At 45.7% G+C, this 23,799-nt stretch overlaps 1 protein-coding gene across 2 annotated transcripts in view; it reads right to left on the bottom strand.

The window, feature by feature from the left end:
- Positions 1-12,834: 12,834 nt before the first annotated feature.
- PEX5 (peroxisomal biogenesis factor 5) overlaps positions 12,835-23,799 on the bottom strand; it is an 11,123-nt gene continuing 158 nt past the window's right edge. The window contains exons 2-16 of one of the 2 annotated variants that reach the window (XM_041463930.1): positions 23,467-23,670; positions 23,020-23,055; positions 22,694-22,826; positions 21,863-21,997; positions 20,784-20,889; positions 19,515-19,605; positions 19,031-19,147; positions 18,573-18,665; positions 18,277-18,396; positions 17,551-17,694; positions 15,352-15,422; positions 14,961-15,176; positions 14,656-14,821; positions 14,303-14,460; positions 12,835-13,940 (exon numbers count right to left, since the gene is read on the bottom strand). In XM_041463930.1, coding sequence (XP_041319864.1) covers positions 13,739-13,940; positions 14,303-14,460; positions 14,656-14,821; positions 14,961-15,176; positions 15,352-15,422; positions 17,551-17,694; positions 18,277-18,396; positions 18,573-18,665; positions 19,031-19,147; positions 19,515-19,605; positions 20,784-20,889; positions 21,863-21,997; positions 22,694-22,826; positions 23,020-23,055; positions 23,467-23,616 — 1,938 coding nt within the window. In that variant the 5' untranslated portion in view covers positions 23,617-23,670 and the 3' untranslated portion in view covers positions 12,835-13,738. Of the gene's footprint in view, positions 13,941-14,302; positions 14,461-14,655; positions 14,822-14,960; positions 15,177-15,351; positions 15,423-17,550; positions 17,695-18,276; positions 18,397-18,572; positions 18,666-19,030; positions 19,148-19,514; positions 19,606-20,783; positions 20,890-21,862; positions 21,998-22,693; positions 22,827-23,019; positions 23,056-23,466; positions 23,794-23,799 lie in introns of those variants that run through there. The other variant, XM_041463931.1, reaches the window with a different exon arrangement.

Here is a 23,799-nt window from a genome sequence, read left to right as displayed (position 1 = left end):
CCCAAAGGATCTGAAACACGGAAACAAAGGCATCATTGAGAGATAACAGAAGTGGTTAATGTGTAACATCACCTTTTACTGGGCACACAAGATCTGACTTTAAGCCTGCATTTTATATTCCGTGTTTACCCAAACACGCCTGAACCTGTTCTGAGGATTTTTCTGATCAAGCCAAGAAAAGTTGTGTCTGTGTATCTGTCATCTCTCTGTCACAGCCATAGTGTCTAAGCTTTCTTGTTTAGACATCTCCTTCTGGAATACCACTTGTTACTTGTTACAAGCCTTCCTTACTCTTCATTCTCTTCAAATGTCTTTTTGCACTGTGGATTAATAATCCTCTCTGTGAAGGTTTTTTGCTGGCTGTTGATTTTGCAAGCAGTTGTTTTACTCTTTTTAATACCATGTGTAGTTTAGCAGGGTTTGGGACCTCCAGGTACAGTTTATTCCTGCGTTGGCAGGCAGACTGAGTTGCCAATATTTTAGTCTTTACTGGGCAAGAGTATTGCACAGTGTGCTTTTATAGGGATAAATCTCATGTGAGAAGTACAGTAGAGAATGCCGCGGTTGGTGATGTATCCTCCTGAGAGGCCTCCTAAAATCTGCCATGAGGATGAGGGTGAGGATGACCAGAGAACATGATTCCAAGGGTACTGCTATCTGAGCAGCATAGAACTTGTCAGCTGGTCTGCATTGCACTGCACCCCAAGAGCAACTCGACCACCTCCTCACAACCTCCAAAGTGAAGAAAATCCCCTCTCTGGTGACCAGGAGAGACAGAGCCAGACAGGAATGTCCACTAATTAAAATCAGAGTAAAAGCAGCTTTGGGAGGTAATGTAATATTTTCTTTGCCCAAGAGAAACAGAGGGAAAACTCAGAAAAATACCTGCGTCAGAGACCTCCTGGCTGCAAGGAACTTCTCAGTTACATATGCCAACAAAATAAGAGAATACCTTATTTTCTCTCTAAGAAATAGTGGTTTTCGAAAAGGAAATATCACTAAGTGTATTTCCTAGGAAATAGAACTAGAGATATCAAAAATAATCTCTCTCCTATTAACAGTGCCTATGTAACATTGTTATCATGCTGAGATTCTGAAAGGGATCTCTCAGACATGACCAAGGCACTTCAGTAAGACTTCCAAAATAATTTCTTCCACAAACTCTTTTGGGCAGAATGTGACATTTACCAGTTGACTTGCCATTATAAAACAGGTGTTCTAGAGTAGGAAGAGTGCCAGATGCTCTTGGAATTGAATTTGGAAATTCCCACTTTGGTGGGAGCAAGGAAACCTGAAACTGGCTGCAAAGCAGTAAGAGGTGCCCCAAAATACACGGATTCTAAGCTATTCCCATTGCAGCTGCCCACCTGAGCCAAGCAGAGGAGCATGAGTGGCCAACATGTCAGCACAGCCTGCAGTGTTTATTTCAAGGTGGGACAAAGCCCAGAAGCTGATAGCACAGCATGTTCCAGGCTTCATGTGCAGATTGTGCAGATTTTCAGCAATCAGCTGCACAGAGCTGATCCTGTCCTTCATCTTTCACCAACAAAGCCGTGTTCTCCCTCCTCAAGCACCAGAGTACTGGCCTGTAGAGTTTGGTTGCTCATAAGCCCATGGAAATGGAAATAGCTTTACTCTTTGTGTTCCAGTCACAAGCTTGTAGCTGTTCCAGTTGCCTGCCTGTGTGGACTGACACACCAAGGCTTCTGCAAGAGCACTGGGCAGAAAATCAAGGCCAAGTAGAGTGTGATGCCCACTCCGCAACATTAAACAAGAAGGAAGAACTGGTGGCAATGGATGTGGAGAAGGCTGAGGTAGTCAATGTGTTCCTTGCCTCAGTCTTCACTGGAAGTCAGGTTTCCGATGTCTCTGGAGTCACTGAAGCTGCAGGTTGTGACTGGGAGAGAGAAGTCCCTCCCACTGTAAGTGAAGGGCAGGTTTGAGGTCACTTATGAGGCTGAATAGATACAAGTCTATGGGACTGGATGACATGCATTCCAGGTCCTGAGGAAACTGGCTGGTGTTGTTGCCAAGCCACCCTCCATCATATTTGAAAAGTCATGGCCTTCAGGTGAAATCCTCAGTGAATGGAAGAAGGGAAATATCACTCTATTTTTCAAAACGGGGGAGAAAGGAAGATCTGGGGAACTACAGAGCAGTAAGCCTTGCCTCTATGCCTGTGAACATCATGGAGCAGATCCCCATGGAAGCAATTCTAAGGCACATGCAAGACAAGAAGACAGCCAGCATGGCTTTACTGAGGGCAGATTATGCTTGACCAATCTGGTGGCCATCTGTGGTGGAGGGATTGCAGCCATCAACAAGGGGAAACCAACCGATGTCACTCACATACCTCGACTTCCTTAAGAACTTTGACATGTTCCCACGTGGCATCCTTATCTCCAAACTGAGATACACAGGTTTGCAGGGTGGACTATTTGGGAAATAGCCACACAGTCAGAGATTGTGGTCAGTGGCTCTATGTCCAGAAGTAGACCAGTGATAACTGGTGTCCATCAGGACTCTGTTTTGGGACCAGTGCTTTTTAAGATCTCTATCAATGACACCCTCAGCAAGTTTGCAGATGACACAAAGCTGAGGGGTGCAGCTGACACAACAAAAGGATGGGATCCCATCCAGAGGGAGCTGGACAAACTTGAGAAGTGATTCCATACTTACCTCATGAAGTTCAACAAGCCCAAGTGCAAGGTGCTGCACCTGGGTCAGGGCAATCCCAGACACGAGCACAGACTGGGAGATGGTCATGGGGTGGGAGCACCTCTCCTATGAAGACAAGTTGAGAAATCTGGGGTTGTTCGTCCTAGAGAAGAGAAAGCTCCAGGGAGACCTCATTGGGCCTTCCAGTTCTTGAAGCGGGCTTATAAGAAAGAGCAGGAGCAGCTTTTTGAGTGGGCAACTAGTAATAGGTGAGGATGGAAGGGTTTTGAATTAAAAGAACAGAGACTTGGACTAGATGTTATGAAAAAGTGCTTTACTGTGAAGATGATGAGGCACTGAAACAGGCTGTTTAGGGAGGTTGTGGATTTCCTGTACCTGGAAGTATTCAAGGCCAGGCTGGATGGGACTTTGAGCAACCTGATCTAGTGGAAGGTGTCACTGCCCATGGCAGGAGGGTTGGAATGATCTTTAAAGCACCTCCCAGCCTCAGACTTCATAGGATTCCAGGATTCTATGATCAATGCCTTGAGATACAATAATTCATGGGGTAGTTAAATACAGACTGCAGGTGAAAGTTGGCTCAGCATCACAGCAATAATTAAAATACTTACCAAGCTCTTTAGTCTGGTTGCAATGTTTCTGGACAGTGAAACTGGAAGGAGATAAAATTCTATGGGAGAGATCCATGAAAAATGTTTGCAAGTGAATACACAAAACATTCTCTGGATACACAGAGACATCTCTCCATGAAAGCAAAATGTTTACCTACACTAAACACTGCATAAAATAAACCCACTGCTGATTGCAAAAGATTCTTTATTGGCACCAACACAAAATGGATTACAGACAATGGCAGAGCCATTTGTGGGGCAGGAGAGCTATCACATTCAGTGCTCCTGTGACACTGGGGTGAAAGTGATGCAAGCACAAGCAGAGAACAAGGTCTCAGTTTTCTTGCCAGGGCTGCATCTTTTCTGAGCACTCCAGGATTTGCATTCTAACAGCCACAGCCAGGGCGAAGGGGGCGCAGGAAGGAAAGCTTGTCGTTGAACTTGATTGCCTTGTAATTTGGAAGGTGTTCGTGCTCTCGTGCAATGTATTGAAATCCACTTCCATCACTGTGCTCACACAGCAGCCAGACACCTTTCTGGACTTTGTGTGAAGATGTGGTGTCATTGTCATGTCCCCTGGCCAGGTTGGTTGCTTCTTTTATTATTCTGCTCTTCCCTTGATAATCAGCATGCTCATAGAGAGTGATCTGGGGATTGTGCAGATTTTCAGTGATCACCTGCAGAGAGCTGATCCTGTCATTCATCTTTTTGCCAACGAAGTCGTGATCTCCCTCCTCAAGTACCAGTAACTGTCCTTTATAGTCTGCATGCTGATAAGCCACCCAAGGATGGCCGATTACTCTCACTGAGGAGATACAATCATTCCAATCTGCATCTTTTAGGTTGGCAATGTTGGTGTGGAATTCTTTGGACATGCCCTGGAAGTTGGCATGCTCATAAACAATGATTTTTCCCATCTCAGCAGGGCTTCTGGGGTTCGGATTTTCTGCTGTTGGATGGCAGCCTACAGAAAATGAAAACAGAAGACAAGCAATGCCTGTAAGAGGCCTTTACACACCAGACATGAAATGCTGGAAACCAGAGGGGACAAAAGGTAAAAAGGAAATGTAAAACAATTTTAGCAGAAGATAAAAATAGCAGCAGCTGTGAAAGAGTGAGGACATGACACAGAAATTTTGATTTGGAGGAAAAAAGTAAAATGAGATTTGTACACCACAACAGTCCAGTTTCATTTAATACATATACATGTGAGAGACACCTGAGCATTTTGTTTAACATCTTATTGGTGTACCCAAAATAATAATGAAATAAAATATACAACTCATGATAAATCTTTCTGTTGATAATTGATGCTGCAGTTGAGAAATATTTTAGAAACTGGCACTCATTTGAAGTAGGTTTCCTGAGCCACATAGAATGCAGTATAAAAGTAGTGAGATATGCAATTAATTTCTAAAAGAAAGTGAATTTTTTACACAGAACCAGGGGGGAAAAAACCTATCTTTGAAGGACAGAAATGAACTTTGTATTCACTGAAACACCTTATTTCTCTTTTTATATGGAATTTTACTGAAATCAAGAAATTCCTTCTCTTGACATACACTGAGAAGCAATCAAGTTGTAGGCATCAGCTCTTCAAATCAGACTAAAGTTCAGCTTTTAAATGTCTTTTCCTAACACTACTACCAATACACATATCTAATTCCCCACAGTCATCTGAGTTCAGTTAAAAAGCCACTGTGTTTATTAGTAACAGCTGCAGGAATAGCAATGAGCAGTCAGTTTTGACAACAGCTCCTCTCTAAATCATGTAACAGTTACTGAAGCAAAGATTTATATTTCAGGGCAAATAAATGGGACAAAAAAAGCCATTCCTCTAGCTGATTCTGAGAATGGATGGGAAAAGACAGATATCCCCAGTAAGATTTAAAGCCATAGTAATATGGTAACATACAGTAAAATGCAAGACATTTGCACCATAATTTAAAAACCTGAATCACTTAAACCTCAATTTTTTGGGAAAAAAACCTTCATGTGATTAAAAACTTGTCTTTTTTCACTGTTATAAAAGCTTATATGGAACCTGAGAGGATGTGAGCTCAGACTCACTGACTGATTAGGCACTACAATAATTACTTTCTACCTGTAGAAAAAGTATGAATAATGACCCATTTAATTTTGCTGATACAACACAAAGATCCCATGACCAAGATAAATTTGTAGAATATTTTCACTTTCACCTCTGAGAATTGTGTATGACTGGCCCCCTCCACCCTCTCCCTTGGTGAGGTTTGTTTTCCTGCAGCAGCCATCCATCTCCTCATGCCCTGAGATGGGTTCAGGCTCTGCACACACACACAGCAGACCCTCACGGCTCTGCTGCAGCTCTCAGCCCAACACTAAAGCCTCCTTCCCTTGCCTGCATTTCACAGCAGCTGCCCAAGAAACCCTTCCAGCCCTCCTGGGCACAGGGTGCCTCTTACCTTGCTGTCAGCTGCAGGGCTGGGGAGAGCTGAGGGCAATTCCTCCAGTGCAGAGCTGGGGTTGGGGAAGGGCATTTCACCTCCCCACATTTATAGCTGGCTCAGAAGTCTTGTGAAACACCTCAGTCAACAGAACTGAGAAATGGTCAATAAGTGAACAAAAATCATTAACTATTTTATTTAAATTTCGATCTTTCTACAACCAGTCGTGTTATTGCTTTGGGTCAAAAGTCTGTTGAAGCAGAAGCCCTTGATAAAACCTTAGAACTTTGGTTCTTGTTTGTCCTTCTCCTCCAGAAGCAGATGAATCACAGTAATAAAAATATATCAAAGTACCTTGTGACGCACAAGCTGTAGAATTTTTCTGCCTGTTGCAAATTTTTCTTTACCTGTGAAGCAAATATAATAATCAATGTTAATTTTCCAAAGGGTTTTGTTGGGACATGTCCACTTGACAGAGGGGACATTTAAGTAAGATTTTATTAAATTCTCTTCCTCTTTCTCACCTACATAGCCACTTGAGCAGCTGCAGGGAGGCACAGCTGCTAAAGCAGGACCAGGAGGCTCTGGAAGAGCTGCAGTGGCAATATTTTTCTTTTTTTTGTTCATTGCAGGTTCACTCTGTAATATATTTTCAGAAAAGTTCATTGGCTAGCAGGTCAGAAAGCTATTCTGCAGCAGGGAAAAGCAATAAGATCTTCATTAGTTCACTTGAGGCACCCCTGCTCTGTCAGGTAGGAAGTAACTGGCAAAGATGGGCAGCTGGGGAGGGAGATAGTTCATCCCTGCAAAACAAGCAGCCTGTACACCAGATCCAGCCAAATCCTCATGCTGTATCTCTTTCACTGTTGCTTGGCTGGGACCATGGTGTGCCAGATCCCAAAACTAAGCCAGCATAAAAATACATGAGGCTTTGGGGGTTTTTCCATGTGGTCTATTGTTTTGCTGCTCTGCAGAGGCTGGAAGCAGAGCAATTGAGCAGAGCAATTTGTAAATTGAAATTTTGGGGTTTTGAAGAGAAACAGGCCCTGACTCTATAGCAACAGCTAGATGAGAAGTCCCTTTTCTGAACAGGCAAATCACACCTTTAGGACACGTTTCTGTGTGTTGCAGTGACCTCAGCCTACAGTTCAGTGCTGCTGGAAAGGGGAATACTCCGTTCCTGAACCATTGTGTCTACTGTCTGGTAAAGAGAATGAAGGAAGAATGAGCACACCAATGTGAGGAATGCTTGAAAGAGGGACTAAAACAGCCTAGAATAGGATGGATTTACACTGCCATTGAACAACATTCATTTTTTCTTAGCTTGCTAATATGTTTTACTCATTAAATTATTATTTGTGTTTCTGAAACAAAAACCAAATAATGTGTAATGACATCATTAATCATGAACTAAACATTCCCATCTTTCCTAGCACCTGCAGACTCAGAAAGCACCTTTGGCCAAATGCATGAGCCACAAAGGCATCACAAAGCCTGAGTCTGAGTGTATCTCAGCTATAGTACAGAGTAGTTTGCATTTCTCAAGTTTACATTTCAGCCAACAGTGAACTCCTAAACCATCCACGTACTCCCTGCAGGGCACCAAAGGCAGCAGGGCGACTTTTCACGGCTTTGAGGAAAATCAGAAGGCAGCGTATGATGGAATGCTCAATGATGGAATCCTTTACCATGTTTTTTGTGCTATTGCAAAAGCATGGTAAAGGATCTCTGTACTCCCAGGTTCACAGAAAGCAATGAGTTCCTGGTTGTCATTGACCATCTGTCCTAGTGTTATTGGATTGAAAACCAAATGGCTTTTAGTGTCGTTAATCTCACCTATATGGTGCTTTATGCACAAGGAAGTCACTGAACAATGCAGAGCACCACAGGGTGGGGTTGGGGGGTGATATTGGAAATATTTATGGAGTTTTCTTTGTGGGTTGGGTTTGTTTGCTTTTATTCCTTATGGATCACAGAATGGTTTGGGTTGAAAGAGACCTTAAAGATCATTCCGACCCCCCTGGCATGGGCAGGGACACCTTCCACTAGACCAGGTGCTCAAAGTTCCATCCAACCTGGCCTTGAACTACTCCAGGGATAGGGAATTCCCAGCTCCTCTGGGCAATCTGCTCCTGTGCCTTACTACCCTCACAGTAAAGAATTGTTCCTAATATCTAAGCTAAACCTGCCCTCTTTCACCTTGAAGTCATTCCCCCTTCTCCTCCCACTGTGTGCCCTCATCGAAGTCCCTCTCCAGCTCTCTTTCAGCCCCTTTGGGTACTAGAAGACCACAACAAGGTCACCCCAAATCCTTCTCCAGGCTGAACAACCACAGCTCTCTCAATCTTTCCTCACAGAAGAGGTGCTCTAGCCCTCTGATCAGCTTCGTGTCTCTCCTCTGAACTCATTCCAACTGGTCCATGGCCTGAGACTTGTGCTGAGGTCCCCAGAGCTGGACACAACACTTCGGGTGGAGCAAATTTATGGGAAACAATGTTTCCTGAAATTCCCCTTATCCCCCTCTTGCAGAAACAGCGGTATCTCAAAATCTGAAAGTGTCAGACAAAAGTGAAAAGCTAAGAGGAGGAGGATAAACCCCTCTTCCTCTATTGCCCACAGCATACGAAAAGCAACAGAAGGAACAAGATGAACAATGACACGCAGATTCTTTGAAAATGTGCAGTTATGCAAAAAAACACTTCACCAAGGGAAGAATAAAGACTAAAATATTTTCATCTTTTTCATAAAACTGATTTTCTGGGGTTTTTTTATTATTATTTATTTATTTATTTTGAGACTATTTACTACTAGATTGCAGGGTGATAAAACAATTTCACTTAAAGCTGTGGATGTCCCATATGCACCCACTTCACAGTGCTGGAAAAGGTACAATGGTAGAAAAACCTAATTAACAACAAATTCCTTCAACCACCAGGTCCTGCTGTGCTCCTGTCCTGCTCTATCACTGTGGATACCTTAGTTTGTGTCTCAGTACTTGTCTGTTTTTACTCCTTGCTTTAAAACAAGAGGATTAAAACACCAATAAAATGACCCATAAAGTATACCCCTCCAGTTTCTGTTTGCAATTTTTGTCTGGTAGTTTTGGACTCAAGGCAGCAGAACACTGGTTCCTTTGTTTTGGAGGTTTGGTTTTGTGGCTGGAGAAGGTGGTTTTGGGGTTTTACTCACTTAGCAGCAGTTAGTGCTAGTAATGTAATTCTTCATCGCAAAAATAAAGGGTTTTTTCCCACTTTTCACTCTCCAACTTCTGTTTCTCAAGCAAAACAGCCCCCAAAAATGCAACGCAGGAACATGCCACTGGACCACAGAACCCAAAACTGTGAACAGCCTACATGCTAATAAATGCATTCACCACCAAGCCCTTGGAGGGGAAAAAAAAGGGTCTTATTTTGCTTAGCATGTATCTCACTTGAACGGTCTTTTTTTTTTTGCTTTCCTCCATTTGCTGCACTTCCCAGCTGCTGCTCTTCAGTACAGCAAACTGAACACCACTCTTTCAGCAAAAAGAGAGATGACAGAATCCTATGGATGACTGCCGCATATTCAGTCACAACACTGGGAGTGAGCTCCAAACAAATCGTGCTGGAAAGAGAGGCACAGCAAACACAGATGGACAAAAGCCTTGTAAGTCCCACTTGACAACACACAGATGTCAGAAAACAAAGTGAAGATCTTTTCTAACTGTTATTTCCTTTCCCAAGTCTCCTCTTCCCAGATGAAGGAAAAGACAACAGGTTGTCTGTGAGTAACTGCCAGTTCAAAACTCCAGAACCCAGCTGGGTTGGTTTTTGGGATTTTTAATAAATGTACAAATCGTTTCCCATGGTAGAGTTGCTAAGCTGGACTCCACGAACACAAAGACCCATGCTCAGCAGTGGGGAGAAGCCAGGGGAAGGCATCACGGACCTTCAAAAGGTCTTCGCTTCCCAGCACCGCATTTTGCACCTACAGCTGCACGTTTAGAAAATTCAGCCAGCATTTTGTTCCTTTCGAGTTTAATTAGCAAGATGTGCTCCTAAACCCTTTGGCGTCCCCATCCAAGCTCGTGTGACAGACACGGACCTGCCACCGACTCAACACTAGGTGTCACTTCTGCTTCAGAAATGCGACAGAGCAACGGAAACACTTCAGAAAAAACCCAACCCACCTGGCGTCAGATTTTTCAGGGGATCTCTGCACCTACAACCCTTGCTAAAAAGTCCTGGACAGGTACAGAGTTTTAAAATTCTACATTTCTCCAACTATGCATCATAAAAACCACCAGAAAATATTAGACAATGCTTTATCATACTCAACAGAGCAGTGACAGGAAAGTCTCTCTTCTCCCCTGTGGGTGCAAAGGAACACTTTCCTAAGTGAGCAAGGGACCACGATGCAGAGAAGCTGCCAGAGTCTGCTCTGGCAAAGAGGCGTGTCTGGCGGGCCTGTCTCTGGTGCCACTTTGCTGCTGCAGGTGGAAGAGCTGCTCTGCTGCTATCAGTCCTTCCTTGCCTGCCAAAAGACTTCCAAGAACCAGGGGCCAGCTCGGAGGAGAGAAAGTGGCAGAGTGCGGTCAGGGCTCTGAGGCAGGCTAGGGCATGAAGGAAGTACTGGCAAGAACACAGTAAAAATAGAAAAGATACAGAAGTGGGGTACAGAGGTAGGGAAAAGGGCTCCCCCTGGGGACACATGGGCTGTAGTAGGACTGTTCTATTTGCTATGTCTTACAGAAACTGAAGGAGGAGACCAGAAACGAAGAGGCAATGGGCTTAAAACACAAAAGAAAATACTTCAGGAATTTAAACAGTTCTTGTGTGCATCCACAAGACATCATAAAGACCAAAGGCACCATGTGGTTTAAAAATCAACAAGGCACAGGAAGAGAAAAAATTCTCCAAAGGCTCTAAGACAAACATACTGATGCAACTTCTGAGTCAGACATTATTTCAAACAGCAGACTCCTAGAGGAATGAGAGTAGCCACCATCTGCTTGCCTGATGCTCTTTCCATGAAGACTCACATCAAGTCACCACCCCTAGAGCATTCCCTTAGAGAAGGGCTGGTCTGAGCACCTTCCATACCAGAAAGATCTGAGCATACACAGGCACAACAGGTAAAAGCCTAGGACCCAAAATTTGAACTCAGGGGGTTGCAACTCAAGAAAACTCAGAATCATAATAAGGCTCAGCAGCTCAAGAGAGGAAACTGCAATGGTGAAGCAGAATAAACAATGACAGCACAACCACTTCCTTGACAAGGATGGAAGCTAATGAGGAGCACTGTGGATAGAGGTATAAGGATCTGAAAGCACATTTTTATTTTCTGGCTGGGTGGTAAAGCCATCACCAAGAGATTCTACGACTTCTTGGGTTCTTAAGCAGCAAATAAATATGACACTGAAGGAAGAAATACAGCAGAAGCATATCAAGAAACATGGGTGGAAAAACTACCCTCTTTGACCACTCACTTATGGCTCTATGAAAGGTTAGTTTGTGTCCTGTAAGCCCAAGAATTTGGTAAAGGTCATGCTGCAATCTCTTACAAATTTTCAGTGGTGATAGGCCCTGCCACCATTGTGTGCCTTGGCATAAGTGAAAAAAACTGGAGAGCACAATCATTCATAAGGCCTTCAACTCCCCAGTCTACCATTAGGGTTAGGGCTGTTGTGTAGCTATGATATTATGAAAAATCCTTTGTTGGGGGGGTTGGATTAGGGGCATGCAAATATCCCTCACTGCCTTTACATTAATCCAAAATATTTGGTACCTGCTACCCACCCCTGCTGTACAACTGGGCTTGTGGCTGGAAATGCAAACAAGGATCATGATGCACACAGAGCATTAGCACAAGCTGGGTTTAGACACTAGAGGCAGGGCTGCAGAGCGCAGACAAAAACTGTGCATGGAACCAGAATGCAGATCCAGTCAACCAGCTGGTGTTCACTGCATCCACACCCCACTTCCAAAGGCAGCTCTCAACAGGACAGTCACACAGGACCTGGACAGAGGCAGCTCAATCTTCACTTTGGGAGACTAAACAGGGACTTGTGCTTAGGGGAAGGTTCAGCCTCAACAAAAGGTAGAGCAGAGATGCTGTGAGATAATTTAACAGGGACACGGGGAAGAAAGTGAGAACAATTTCCAGGGAAAGTGAACAAATGCTAACAGCTAACCTACCAGCAGGGACAGGAGGAAATGTGGGATAGGGAAGGACACCAACACAAAGTCAAGAGGTTAAGCGACATTGCAAGGGAAATTGAGATAACTAGGAAGCCTAGGAGAGGAGAAGCACTAAGGAAATCTAAGGATGAGAACAAGGGAAGGCCAAGCAATGGTAATGGGAATATAAACAGAGAGGAATGTGGTGCACGAAAGAGTCAAAGGAAATCAGAGGTGAGAGCAACAGCAAAGAACTGGAGAAGGGAGAACAGCTAGACAGCAAGTGAGGCACAGCATAGGCATTAATGTTTAATTCACCAAGCAAAGAATCTGACAGAGGACTGAGGTAAGTAAAAACAAAAAGACGTTGCTGACCAGCAGTGTGGGTGAGCAGGATACAGAAGTAGCATTTCCCTTCCTTTCAGACCGCAAAAGCAGCAGGTTGTATTGCATGCACTGCGGCAGTCTCAGAACAGGGCGTGTAGGTCTCAGTGCCACAGGGCTGGATGGGGGATACAGGGGAAAATAAAGCTCAGAAAATATACAGCAAATACTGTTCTCTGCACACACTTTCTGCTCCAGCAGAGAAAAACAAGCCTGTGAGGTTGAGGTATGAAGAAACAGGTGCCTGGTGGAACAGGAAGGGGCAGCGCTTCCTGCTTAAGCCCCCAGCCCTGACAACTGCAGCAGTCGGATTCCTTAAATGGGTGATAAAACGTAATACAACTTCCCTCTCTGCAAAGCGCCAGAAGATGGAAAAAAAGTGCATCACTGACCTCTAAACCCAAGCAAGAAAAAGAGAGAGCTTTTGGCACAGGGAAGCTCTTCTGCTGGTTCGCTGAGCTGAAGCCTGGGGCTACAGCAAAAAGAGGTCCTTTGAGCTTCACCTGCATACGAGCTATCAATAAAGCAAAACCTGGGTCAAAAGGGGAGAGAGAAACAGAGAGAGTCTAATCTATCTTTTGAAAAGCAGTGGGCTTATACCTTTATTATACAAAATACTTTACAATTAAAAAACATTTTCCCCAATAGAATCATATACAGATATTTATAATTAACAAGATTCAGTTACACACAAGATGACAGATGAGCAAGAGAAAATTAAGACTTCATCCCTTTCCCCACCATATTTTGGAAGAGACTACATTTCAGACAATTTCAGACATTTCAGATATTCCTATCACCTTCTCTCAAGCCTGAACTCTGGGATCTCCCCTTACCCTGACAGGGTAAGGGCCTCCACCCTTGTTCCCAGCATCAGTACAATACTCTCATCTTAAAAGGTTCATGAAGAGACACTGAGAAAGTAGCATCTGGCTGTACCATGAAGTCACCAGTGGCCAGAAAAGGGGACTACTGCCCCAGTTTTCCCTAGTAACCCACATATACATACATGCAAGCACATACATGGGGAAGCATGCTCAAACCCCACAAATTTTCACCCTTTCAGGTGAAACAGCAATCCCATCCCTCCAAAGCAGCCTGAACTCGAGACATGCCCTTGCAGGCAGTCTGCAGAATGGCTCTCACAGCCAAGGTCTCACAGCCAAGCTGGGCACTACTGCAAATGCAGTCTGGCAAGAGGGCAGGATGCTGCTGTCTTCCCCACTTTGATCATCTGTGAAGCAGCAGTGTCAGTCATCATGGAGGTGATAACGTGAACCGTTCAGAAATGCTCAGGCCACAACAGACAGGTTGGGGAAGTTGCACATTTCACCAGGGGGGTACTTAAAAATAAACAGTTGCCAATGATCTGCCCTACCAGGGCAAAGATGTGTGTGAACCCTTGTGAACATTTTCTCCCTAAGAAAGGTCATTGCTGGGCTCGGCAACCACTGCACTCGCAGGGGAGCCTATCCCAGAGTCACTGCTGGAGGCCAAATGCTTTCAGCAGTGTGGGCAAGTCACGGGCATCAGCTGCCCCATACAGGTCACTCTGCCCCAGCATGGAGAGGGCCATGCGCAGCGTGCTCCAGATGTTGTCAGACATGGCTCCTTGCTGCCCCCGCGGACCTCGGCTCTTCTGCTGCATGTGCAAAGCCTCCAGGAAGTGCTCCACAGCCTCACTGTCAACAGGAGAACATTCACGTGCTTAGTGGAAAGGTTCATCTCACACTCCCTTCTCCATTTGCTTCTAAAGTATTTCCCCTCCAAAACAGTTTCCTCCTCTTCCCAGATCCTACCCCGCTCCAGAACCAGAGGTCCCCCTTTTCTCTCTACAAGAATCAGGAGTCCAGATGGCCTCTAGTCCACCTGTAACTGCATGACACTTGGATCTCTGGGCAGAGTCCACACACTCGCTCTGCTCTCCTATGCCAAGAGAAGGCTGCAGGCAGTGTGGCCCTGCCCTCATAACCTACAGCAGTCTGTCTCCCACAGACACACCCAAACCCACAGGTCACAGCAGAGCTGCCCATCCTGTGCTCACCGGTGGGCGCCTAAGTTGATGCAGCTGATGCCCAGGTTGTAGCGAGAGCGGATGTATCCTGGCTGGAGCTCCAGCGCCCGACGATACGCGGCCACAGCTTCTTCACTCCGATTCCCATTGGCCAGGGTGGCACCCAGCTTGTTCCACAAAAGGTGGTCCTGGAGGAATGGGCACAGAGAAAGGGCTGAGATGAACTGGATATCCTAAAGCTCCAAGCCAGCCACTTCTTCCCCATATGTCTGTCTTAGTCCTCCACTCCAAATATGCACCTCTTGTACATGCAGCACCTCCTCCAAATCTTCACCCATAAACCTCCAAGTGCCTCCAGCACCCCCCATCTGCCCCTTTCTTACATTGGGGCGCACACTGAGTGCAGCACTGAAGCAATCCACAGCCTTCTCGTACTCGCCACTGAGGTTGAAAAGGACACCCAGGCCACACTGGACATCAGGATCCACAGTTGAGGGGTTGCTGCGCACAGCTGCTAAGAACAGCTCCTTCACTTCCATGAACAGCGAGCTGGAAAAGCACAGAACAGGATACTGGTGTACTGTGGAGAGAGCTGGCCTCGGGCTGCTTGCTCTGCTCCTGCCTGGACCAGTCTGAGCCCTCCAAGAAGCCTTTCAGCTGAAGGCTGGAATTCGTAACCATAACTCACTCAGAGAGGAGGGAACTCAGAACACGCTTGGAAGGCCCCAGGTTTGTCCCTGAGACACTCTCCTCTGGTTCCTTGTTGAACAGGTGGGCATAGTCCGGTTTATGGCGCAGCCAGTCCCGCAGGGTCTCACACGCCTGCTTCTGCAGGGACTCATTGGTGAAGCTGACTGCTAAAGCCATAAGAGCTGTGAGGTTCCCAGGCTGCAGCTCCAGGCACCTGCAGGGCAAAGAAAGAGAAGTGAAAGCAGCATTAAATCAGTGTGGAAGACACCCAGATTGTTTTACTGGAGGTAAAACAATCAAGACAGAGCACCCCATGACAGCCATGTCATTCTTGTGGCCCCACACACCCAACAAGAAGCCACACTCAGCAGCTCTGCAGCAATACTCACTGTCTGAGAGCGCTGATCGCCAAAAGCTCCTGTTCATTCTCTGCTTGGGTGGTTCCCAGATACTGCCAGGCCTGGGGAAGACATAGATGTACAAAGTTAGACTTAGAGAGGAAAAAAAAACCAGTCAATAAGCCGCAAACACAGAGATTAAATCCAGCATATTATCCTGCACAGCTTTAGAGTGAGATCAAATAGACCAAAGTATACACATTAGCCACAGGTCTAAGTTCCTCTCAAAAGATAGACAAATGTCATGGCACGTGCCTCAAAGACAGCAAAATTGGCATTGCTATAGTGAACAGAAGTGAATGTCTACCTGGAAATCTATCATAAAGCAACTGTTGGTAGTTTTACACTTTTAGATCACAGAATCTCCATTTTTAACTTCTAACTGTGGTCAAACTGCAGAGGAAGGAGGAAAATGCACATCTCCTATTTCCCAAGAACAAAATGGCATAGCAGCAGTGCTAATAATAAGGAGACCCCCGAGGCAGGCAGCTGTATGTACTTGTGCAGTGGTCCACTAGCAAGTAGAAACCTTGGAGAGTTGACTTTCAGACCTGAAAGTAGAAGCACTGTTAATTTTACTGAATTTCCAATCATGATGACACCAGTACATGAAAATGACTTCCACCTCCAAGCAGCTGATATAAGGAATATTTAACTAGGCACCAAATCCAAAGTATCTGTTCACTTTATGTTGATAGCCACACCCCTGGTCCAAAATAGGCTAGATAGTTGGTGGGTCAGCATGATGTACCTGCTTTTTGAATCTAAGTCACAAAATGAGGTAGCCACTGCCTCAAGGAAGGAAATTGTTTCATTAGCAAAGACACAGAAGCCCTGCAGAAGGCAATCTACACCCTTGAATCTCTCGTGCCTCACCACACATAGCTAGCTGCAATTCAAGCAGAGCTGACCAGCAAGAACTGCAGTGTTCTGCCAGCAGAAGAGCTGAAGAGATTCAAGGTAAAGTTGTGACTTGGACCAAAGCAAATGTGACATTTCCTTCAGAGCAATTGTTCATGTCTATTAGATCACTGTACCATTTGTGAAGTCTTGACTTCTCCTGTACATTTTGCAGTCACAGTAGAAGAATTCAGAATGTTTTTCAACACAGCTAGTCAGAATTGGCCCAAGATTTCTTCCCTGAAGAATGCAGAATGTTTCCAATACAGCTAGTCAGAAATGGCCCAAGATTTCTTCCCTAAGGTTTCAATTATCTCTCCATTATGCTCAGCCTACAGCCCACACTGTCTATGAGAAAAAAGCAACAGTTCTAGAAGGGCATTAACACCTTTTGACCACTTTAAAGCTAAAGCAGATCTTCAAACCTTCTGCTTACTTTTCACCTATTACCAATACCCTAGAAAGTTCGACGGCTATTCTCAGAAGCCAAGAACCGCTGTTCTAAAATGTCACTCACATTTAAGTCTCAGGGTAATGAAATTATGTTTATCCAGTCATATATGTCCAGTCATATATAATTAGCAGGGCTTCAACAAGACATGCTGAAAATTTAATGGCCCCGGATCCTTGAGGCAGGCACTCCAGAAAGGCACCACATGAGTGTATTTGCATTCTTCCCAAGAATATCCATGTCCTCTCCCCCTGGAAAAAGGCTATTCCATTTCTCAATTCATCCTGCAGAAGCTTAAGTGATTTATGGAAAAAAGTATTCACTTAACAAGGAGCTGGAACTTTGTCTTCAGAGTAAAAATCCTTCTTTGGCCCACAGCTTCAATTAAGACTGTGAAAACACCCAACCTTTTTGGGTCACATCTTTTCCTAGCACCTAGATGAAAGACTTGGTCAGAACCCTGGTCTAATGAGCTTCTCAGAATTAGATTTTAATACAGATAGCACTGATCAGCCATAAGCTCCTCCAAACTTACAATGCCAATAAAGACTTTCACAGAAGCAACTTGAGAGATGAGAACTCCTTGCCTTGGCTCCATGCACAGTCTCATGTGCTCCAAAGACTTTAACACAGCTTGGGCCAGATGACTTTGTGCTTCCTGTAACTGACCTTAAATCAGAAACCTCCTCCCTCAGAGGGGCTCCCTGAGGATTCACACACATCAGCTACAAACCCAGGGCCACAGAAAAATGAGGTGTTTTCATACACCCTGCACAGGTCCTAACACTGAAGGGACAGCTGTCCTGACAGCTCAGCCTGTTGTCTCTGCTGCCACTCACCTCCATATGATCTGGCTTCTGTTGCACTGCAGCCTCAAAGAGCAGGACAGCATTGGGGAGGTCACCTTCCTCCAAGCGCTTCCGCCCCTCTTCAAACGCATCTGGGTGATCCCTCATGGGATTGTCTTCCTCAAACTGGTAACCCTAGCAGGACAGACAGACACACAGGGGCTAAAGCTAGGAGACAGGCTTGGGGAGAAGAGCACTCTCTACAGCACAGTACAGTCTAGTCGTATTGCATCAGGAACACCGAAGCTGCAGACCAGCCAGTCAGAACCTCATCCTCACTGCTAATTTGTAGCAGATCAGAGTACAAGGGTGGTTCTTCCTGCCCGCTCTGCGCTGGAAAAATCCCCCAAACCAAACCTGGAGTTACATTAATAGAGAGACAAAACATTTAGTATGTATCTTATTAGCTTGGAGGGGAATGGGGGAGAGGGGCAGGGACGGGCCAGGGGACACAACACTTGAACTTATTGCAAAGAACCCCGGTATTCACTGGTATATGGTGCTGGACAAGAACCAGACAACATTTGCAGACAAGCCCAAGTGAAAACAGTATTTAACCCCCAGCTGATCTGGGACAAGCGTGTAAGTGACAGCAAAGAATCTGTGTGAGAAGGAATCCCAGCAGCATTTAGAGTCTGTGGAGCTCAGAGTGAGACAGACACACTGCTTGGACAGCCCACCACAGTGCTAGGGCTGAGAGACCCTGTTCTCCCCTACCTTGTCGTATGATGAGGAGTTGAGGTCTTCATATTCAGAGAGCCAAGGGTGAGCCTCTGCATCTCTCTTGGCCATCTCCTCACATTCTGCCTGGAGTTTGTCCCAGAACTCCACATCTGACTGAAGGGAGAACAAAGTGTGACTGGAGTACCTCAGCCAAAAACTCAGGTCTACAGACATGCCAGAGAACTCCCTCCTGAATGTTTCCAGCCCTCCTCAGAGCATGCAAAGGAAAGAGGTAACCCTACCAAGGGCTCTCAGTTGGCACCCCAGCCCTCCTTCTCAGCCAGCTTTACCTCCACAGCAGCCTTTGCCTGCTCAAATTCCGTATCAAGAGTTGACATGTTCCCAGATCGCGCAAATTGATCCACCCAGGCATCGGATGCCCCCTGGGAGTTTGGAAACAGAAACACACCTTTCTTTTTAGAATTTGGTAACCTCAGGGCATGTCCCAAAACAGCAGGAGGGTCTGTAATGACCCCTCCTCCCCATCAGTAAGAACTGATGGCCTATGAAGTAGAAACAAATTCATCTGAATCTCCTCTTCCTCACAGATGCTGTGGGAGATGAGAAAACTCAAAGTGTCCAGATACATTCCCATCTTCTGGCTAGACTCTGCTAAGAGCCCAACAGCCCCTCCCTTGTCTCCCTCAGCACTGCTGAGAGCTGGACTTGCCATTTTCCTTTGCTCCCAGACTGTGCACTGTGGCAAAATGCTTTCTTCCTTCAGAGCATACAGGCCTGGGGCTCCTACCTGCTGCTGTATAAACTCAGCTGCCCATTGCTCTGCCTGATCTTGGTCTCTGTGGGTCACCTGATTAGCTTCGATCGATACCCTCCCATCTCCGATCTGGCGGACAAACTTTAGGAACTGCGGCAGAGAAATGAAACAAGGGTGGAGCTGGGCAGATGCTGTGCCCACAAGCCCTCAGCCCGTGCCCCCCTCCTTCACTAAGAGGGCTTCTCTCTGCAGGGCGAGCACGAAAGGTCCAGAAAGGTGGGAAGGACCGGACTTCACAAGAGTGGAGATGGATAATATCTGGAGTGGATTGTAGGGTTCAACTCCCAGGAATCAGGGAAGAAGTGGAAACATGGGACAACAGGAGGCTTTATTCCTTTACTACCTTCACCCTTCTCAATTTCCCCACACCCTTTATTCACAGTAACATAATTACTACTAATTATGTAATTACTAATTCACAGTGATAATTAATCTCAGCCCCAGTCCGATTTCTCACCTCAGTATTCTTGAGTTTCGGATCATCCACTTTGGAGAGGAAATCAGTAACAGTTTTCTTAAGATCATCCTCAGGTTGGTACTCCTCATACCTGTGTTCCAAGGCAGTAAAAGGGAAAGAGACAATCTGATACCAGGCAACAGCAAACTCTTTCACTAACAAGAGTCTACACAATGGGGCAGACAACAGTATTGAGGATACAACCCCTCCTCAAAGATTCTGGGTTTCTCCTAAGTGATTCAGTACCATTATCCATCTGTAAAAATTCAAAATTACTACTACGTTAGCTGAGCAAGTGACTAACACCAACAGCAGCAGAATAAAACAATTACAGAGTCAGCACAGTTCTGCAGAGCAGTCTGGATTCCTTGCCAAGCTCACATGCCATCAGACATTGCAAGTTTTAGCACTACCAGAAACAAGGTCATATATCCAGGAACAAAGAAAGTAGGTCATGCCCACTGAAGAGGAAAACAGTGCCTTGGAAAAGCATCAGCTCTGCAGAGGATTGAGGGCTTACAGCAATGACAACTCAGTATGTCTTGTCTGGCTTACAGCAGGATAGGACCACTTTGAGGTGTTATCACTACCTTCAGTCTTGGGGAAGTTTTGGAAGTGGTGCAAGTAACTCAAGAATGTCCATTATTTGTGGAAAGTTATCAGAGAAGCCAAAAGCTGGGTGCAACGAGAGTCCAAATATACAAAAATTTTGTAAGGAAACATCTTAGAAGCCCAAATTGCTTGTGTGTGTTTTGCTTCTTTAACTGAAAAACTTGATTGTACTCAACAGATACCTACAGAGAGATGATCCATCTTTAACCTACCACAAAAAAACACATTCAAATAATACGCAGAAGGCTGAACCTAGAAACATGTCAGGGAAAGGCTGGAAGTGGTTTGTCAGATAGGAAGAATTACATTAGAAAGTTTACAACTAGTAGAGTTTAGCAAAAAGCATCTGCTGCAGAAAAAAGTTCCTGAACACACTCCTGAAGTTACTTTAAGGAGCTTTGCATCAGGCATGACATTAATTTAGCCTACATATCAACATATCTTCCCACAACTAGAGAACAGAAAAGCTACACTCTTAAAAACTTCAGTTTGCAAGCATTGTTTCTGCCTTTCTCTGATACCAAAGGCCTGAGAACACCAGTCTCAGTTAAATGACTCAAAAGCATTCAGGCCACAGCAGATATCTATCACCTTCCCAAGTGCTTCACCCACCCAAGTGCCTAGCAGCAACAGCTCGCCTTGAGAAGTCAGACTCACCATTTATCTGCCAAAGACTGATCTTCTGATTCCCCCAGCCACAGCTTCTCCTCTGACTGCTCCAGGTATTCTTCTGCCCACTTGGCAGGAGACACAGACAGTGGATCTGCACGGGAAGAACACGGAGAAAAGTAAGACAGGCAAACCACCGCACCTTTGTTAATGCTGATCTAAAAACCAAGCCTTTGGTTCAGACAGTGAATTAATACAGATGCCACTGTGGTGACGATAAATGTATGATTTTCTACTTTAATATCACAACTTATTAATCTGCTCCCTGTGGGATACTATGTAGGTCAAGAAAATTAGCAACGCATTACAAGTCTCTGCCAAAAGCACAGTCTACAAGCACTAGGTTTTCATCAGAACTTTCGTAAAGACCTTTGTAACGCTAATTTATATTTTCAGAAATGTAAAGAGTGAAGGTCAAAGAGTGGAACTACCCAGCTTTCTATAGTGGCCGCTCCTGGAGAATAGCATATACTTGTTTCTTTTCCATAATTTCCAGATTAGGGCATGTGTGGTAACAGGACCCTATTCCAGAGCCACTTCTATACACAACATAGGATGGCTTTTCAAATAAAGCTTAATCTTTGGGCCAGAAACACTCACTTTGCACATTTCCAGACTGTAACATCCCTCTACCTTCATACAGCTGACACAAAATATTTGACCAAAGCACACTAAAGAGAATTTACCTTTGCACCAAAGGCAAATTTAGCCTTAGGAGAGGGAATTAGAAAACATGTAATTAAGAAGTGTATAAGGCCATCTCCAACTTACAGCAGTTGAATCATAACTTTTATAAAAGCAGTTTAAACAGCATGCTTCTCCAAAATTCCCTAAGTAACCTAAGTTAACAACAAAAGACCCTTACACCACATTGTTCATAATTTGACTTAACCATAACACCATCAAAAAGCAGCTTTCCTATCCTCCACCCCACTAAGGCTGCTACAGGAAACACTGACTGCTGGGCCCAAAGCAATACTCGAATTTCACATTCAATAGCTCTTCACTATACACAGGCATGTGACTGGACATCATCTTGACAGTAATTCCAAAAAAGGACACTTCACCTGTCACTTCAGCAATGAACTCCTGTGACCAGTCAGCCTCATTGTAATCTGAAGAGACGTCACCAGCATTATCTGCTGCAGCCAAGAATTCCTGGGTCCAGTTTTCAGACAGTGCCAAGGCTGCCACACCTGGAGCTACATGAGGGGAAAAAAACCAGAAGTGAGAACTGGAGCACCCAAATGCATCATTTATGGGTTCCAGGCTAGCCCTAATCACCTCTGATCTTTCTCTTTGTTAGAATAAAATCACAGAAATATTTCACTTGGAAGGAGTCTCTGGAGGTTGCTAGAGTTCTCACAGCAGATTAACATGAAAGTTAGAGATGAGGTTGCTCAGGACATTTATGAGGTAAATTCTGAATTTGTCCATGGCTGGCAATTCCCCAGCCTCCCTAGATACCTGTTCCAGTACTGAACTGCCTCCTCCAAGGGAAGAAATGTTACCACATACCTAGTCAGTTCCCCTTTCCACAAATTGTGTCCATTACCCCTTGTCCTTCTCCTGACTATTGCTGTGAAGATCCTGACCATGGCTGCTGAAGATAGCAACAAAACACTTCACTCCCTGCCCCTCAGACTCCTCTTCCCCAGGTTAAAATGTCCAGGTCCCTCAGCCTTTCCTCTTACAACATGGATTCCTCTCCCCTGAATATTTTATCGATCGCCGATGAACTTGTTCCAGTAGATCAGTGTACTGGGAAGCCCAAATCCAGAAACAATACTCCATATACAATCTCAGAAGAGCTCAATAGAAAGGAACCACCTTGCTAGGAGCTTAACCATAAACATCAAGATCTCTTCCAGCTCTCCACCTACTTCAGCCCCCCTCACCTCGCTGAGGGGCCTGTCGGAAGCTTGACTGTTCAATCTCTTGCATCTCAGCCAAGAGGTCATCCATCTTAAAGGTCTGGGGTGCACGGGACAGCAAAGGGGCATTCTGAGCTTGCAGAAACTCTCCAACCAGCTGCCAAAGACAGAGATGGATTACAAACATTGCACAGAAGATGAACAGGCAGAGCCATGGAGTGTGAGAGAAGGGCTTGTCAGAAAAAAATATTAGCATCAGGTAAGGGGTAAAATAACAAAACAGAGTGGATGAGAAAAGCTTTAAGAAGATTAATCAAAAGCTACAAGGAGACCAATAAATCTGTTCTTACCTCATCTTCAGTGGCTACTCCCAGTGGTTTGGACACCTGCAGGGAACAGTGGGCAATTGTGTCAACATTGATCCCATGCCTCTCTCTACTCACACACAGTGTGACCCAATTAGATTGTATCTTCCTCTTCCTCGAGCTTAGCCCGTCAACATTTTTCTTGCACTAGCTGCTAGCTAAAGGAGCAGGAACACTTTGAGGGATCCTGTCCAACCTCCTCCCACTACTATCTGGCTTAGGGCCTGTGACAGCAAGGCACACAGCTCACCACAGCCACCAATATCCCTTGAGCGCTCACAAACGTGCCTTCACCCTACAGCCCTGCTCCGGGTGACCCCTGGGCCTTTTTCCGCAAACAACCACAACACGACACCAGCTGCACCGAGAGCCCTGCTCCCCGGCAGCCCCGGCGGGACGCAGAGCCAGCGCGGCGAGCAGAGCGATACTCACGGCGGCGGCTTCGGGCGCCCCGGGGGGCCAGGCCAGCGGGCCCTGCAGTCCCTCCTGCCGCAGGGCCTTGTCCTGGGTGAAGTGTCCCGCCAGCTTCATCAGGGGGTTGGAGCCCCCGCACTCCGGCTCCACCAGCTCCCTCATGGCCATGGCGCCGGGCACGGAGGGAGAGAGGGTCGGCGCCGAACCCCGCCGCGCCTGCACCTGGTGCCGGGGCGGCACAGACAGCGGGTGAGCGCCGGGCGGAGCGACCGCCTGACCCCGACCCGGCTGCCACCCGCCAGCGCCGCCTCCCCCGCGGGCCCGGCCCGGCAGAGGACGGACCCCCACCCG

Source organism: Pyrgilauda ruficollis, unplaced genomic scaffold (genome assembly GCF_017590135.1).
Source record: "Pyrgilauda ruficollis isolate IOZ18807 unplaced genomic scaffold, ASM1759013v1 scaffold17, whole genome shotgun sequence".
In the NCBI taxonomy this organism is placed as follows: Eukaryota; Metazoa; Chordata; class Aves; order Passeriformes; family Passeridae; genus Pyrgilauda; species Pyrgilauda ruficollis.
The sequence above is the reverse complement of the archived record's forward strand: the minus strand, read 5'-3'. Positions and strand labels throughout refer to the sequence as shown.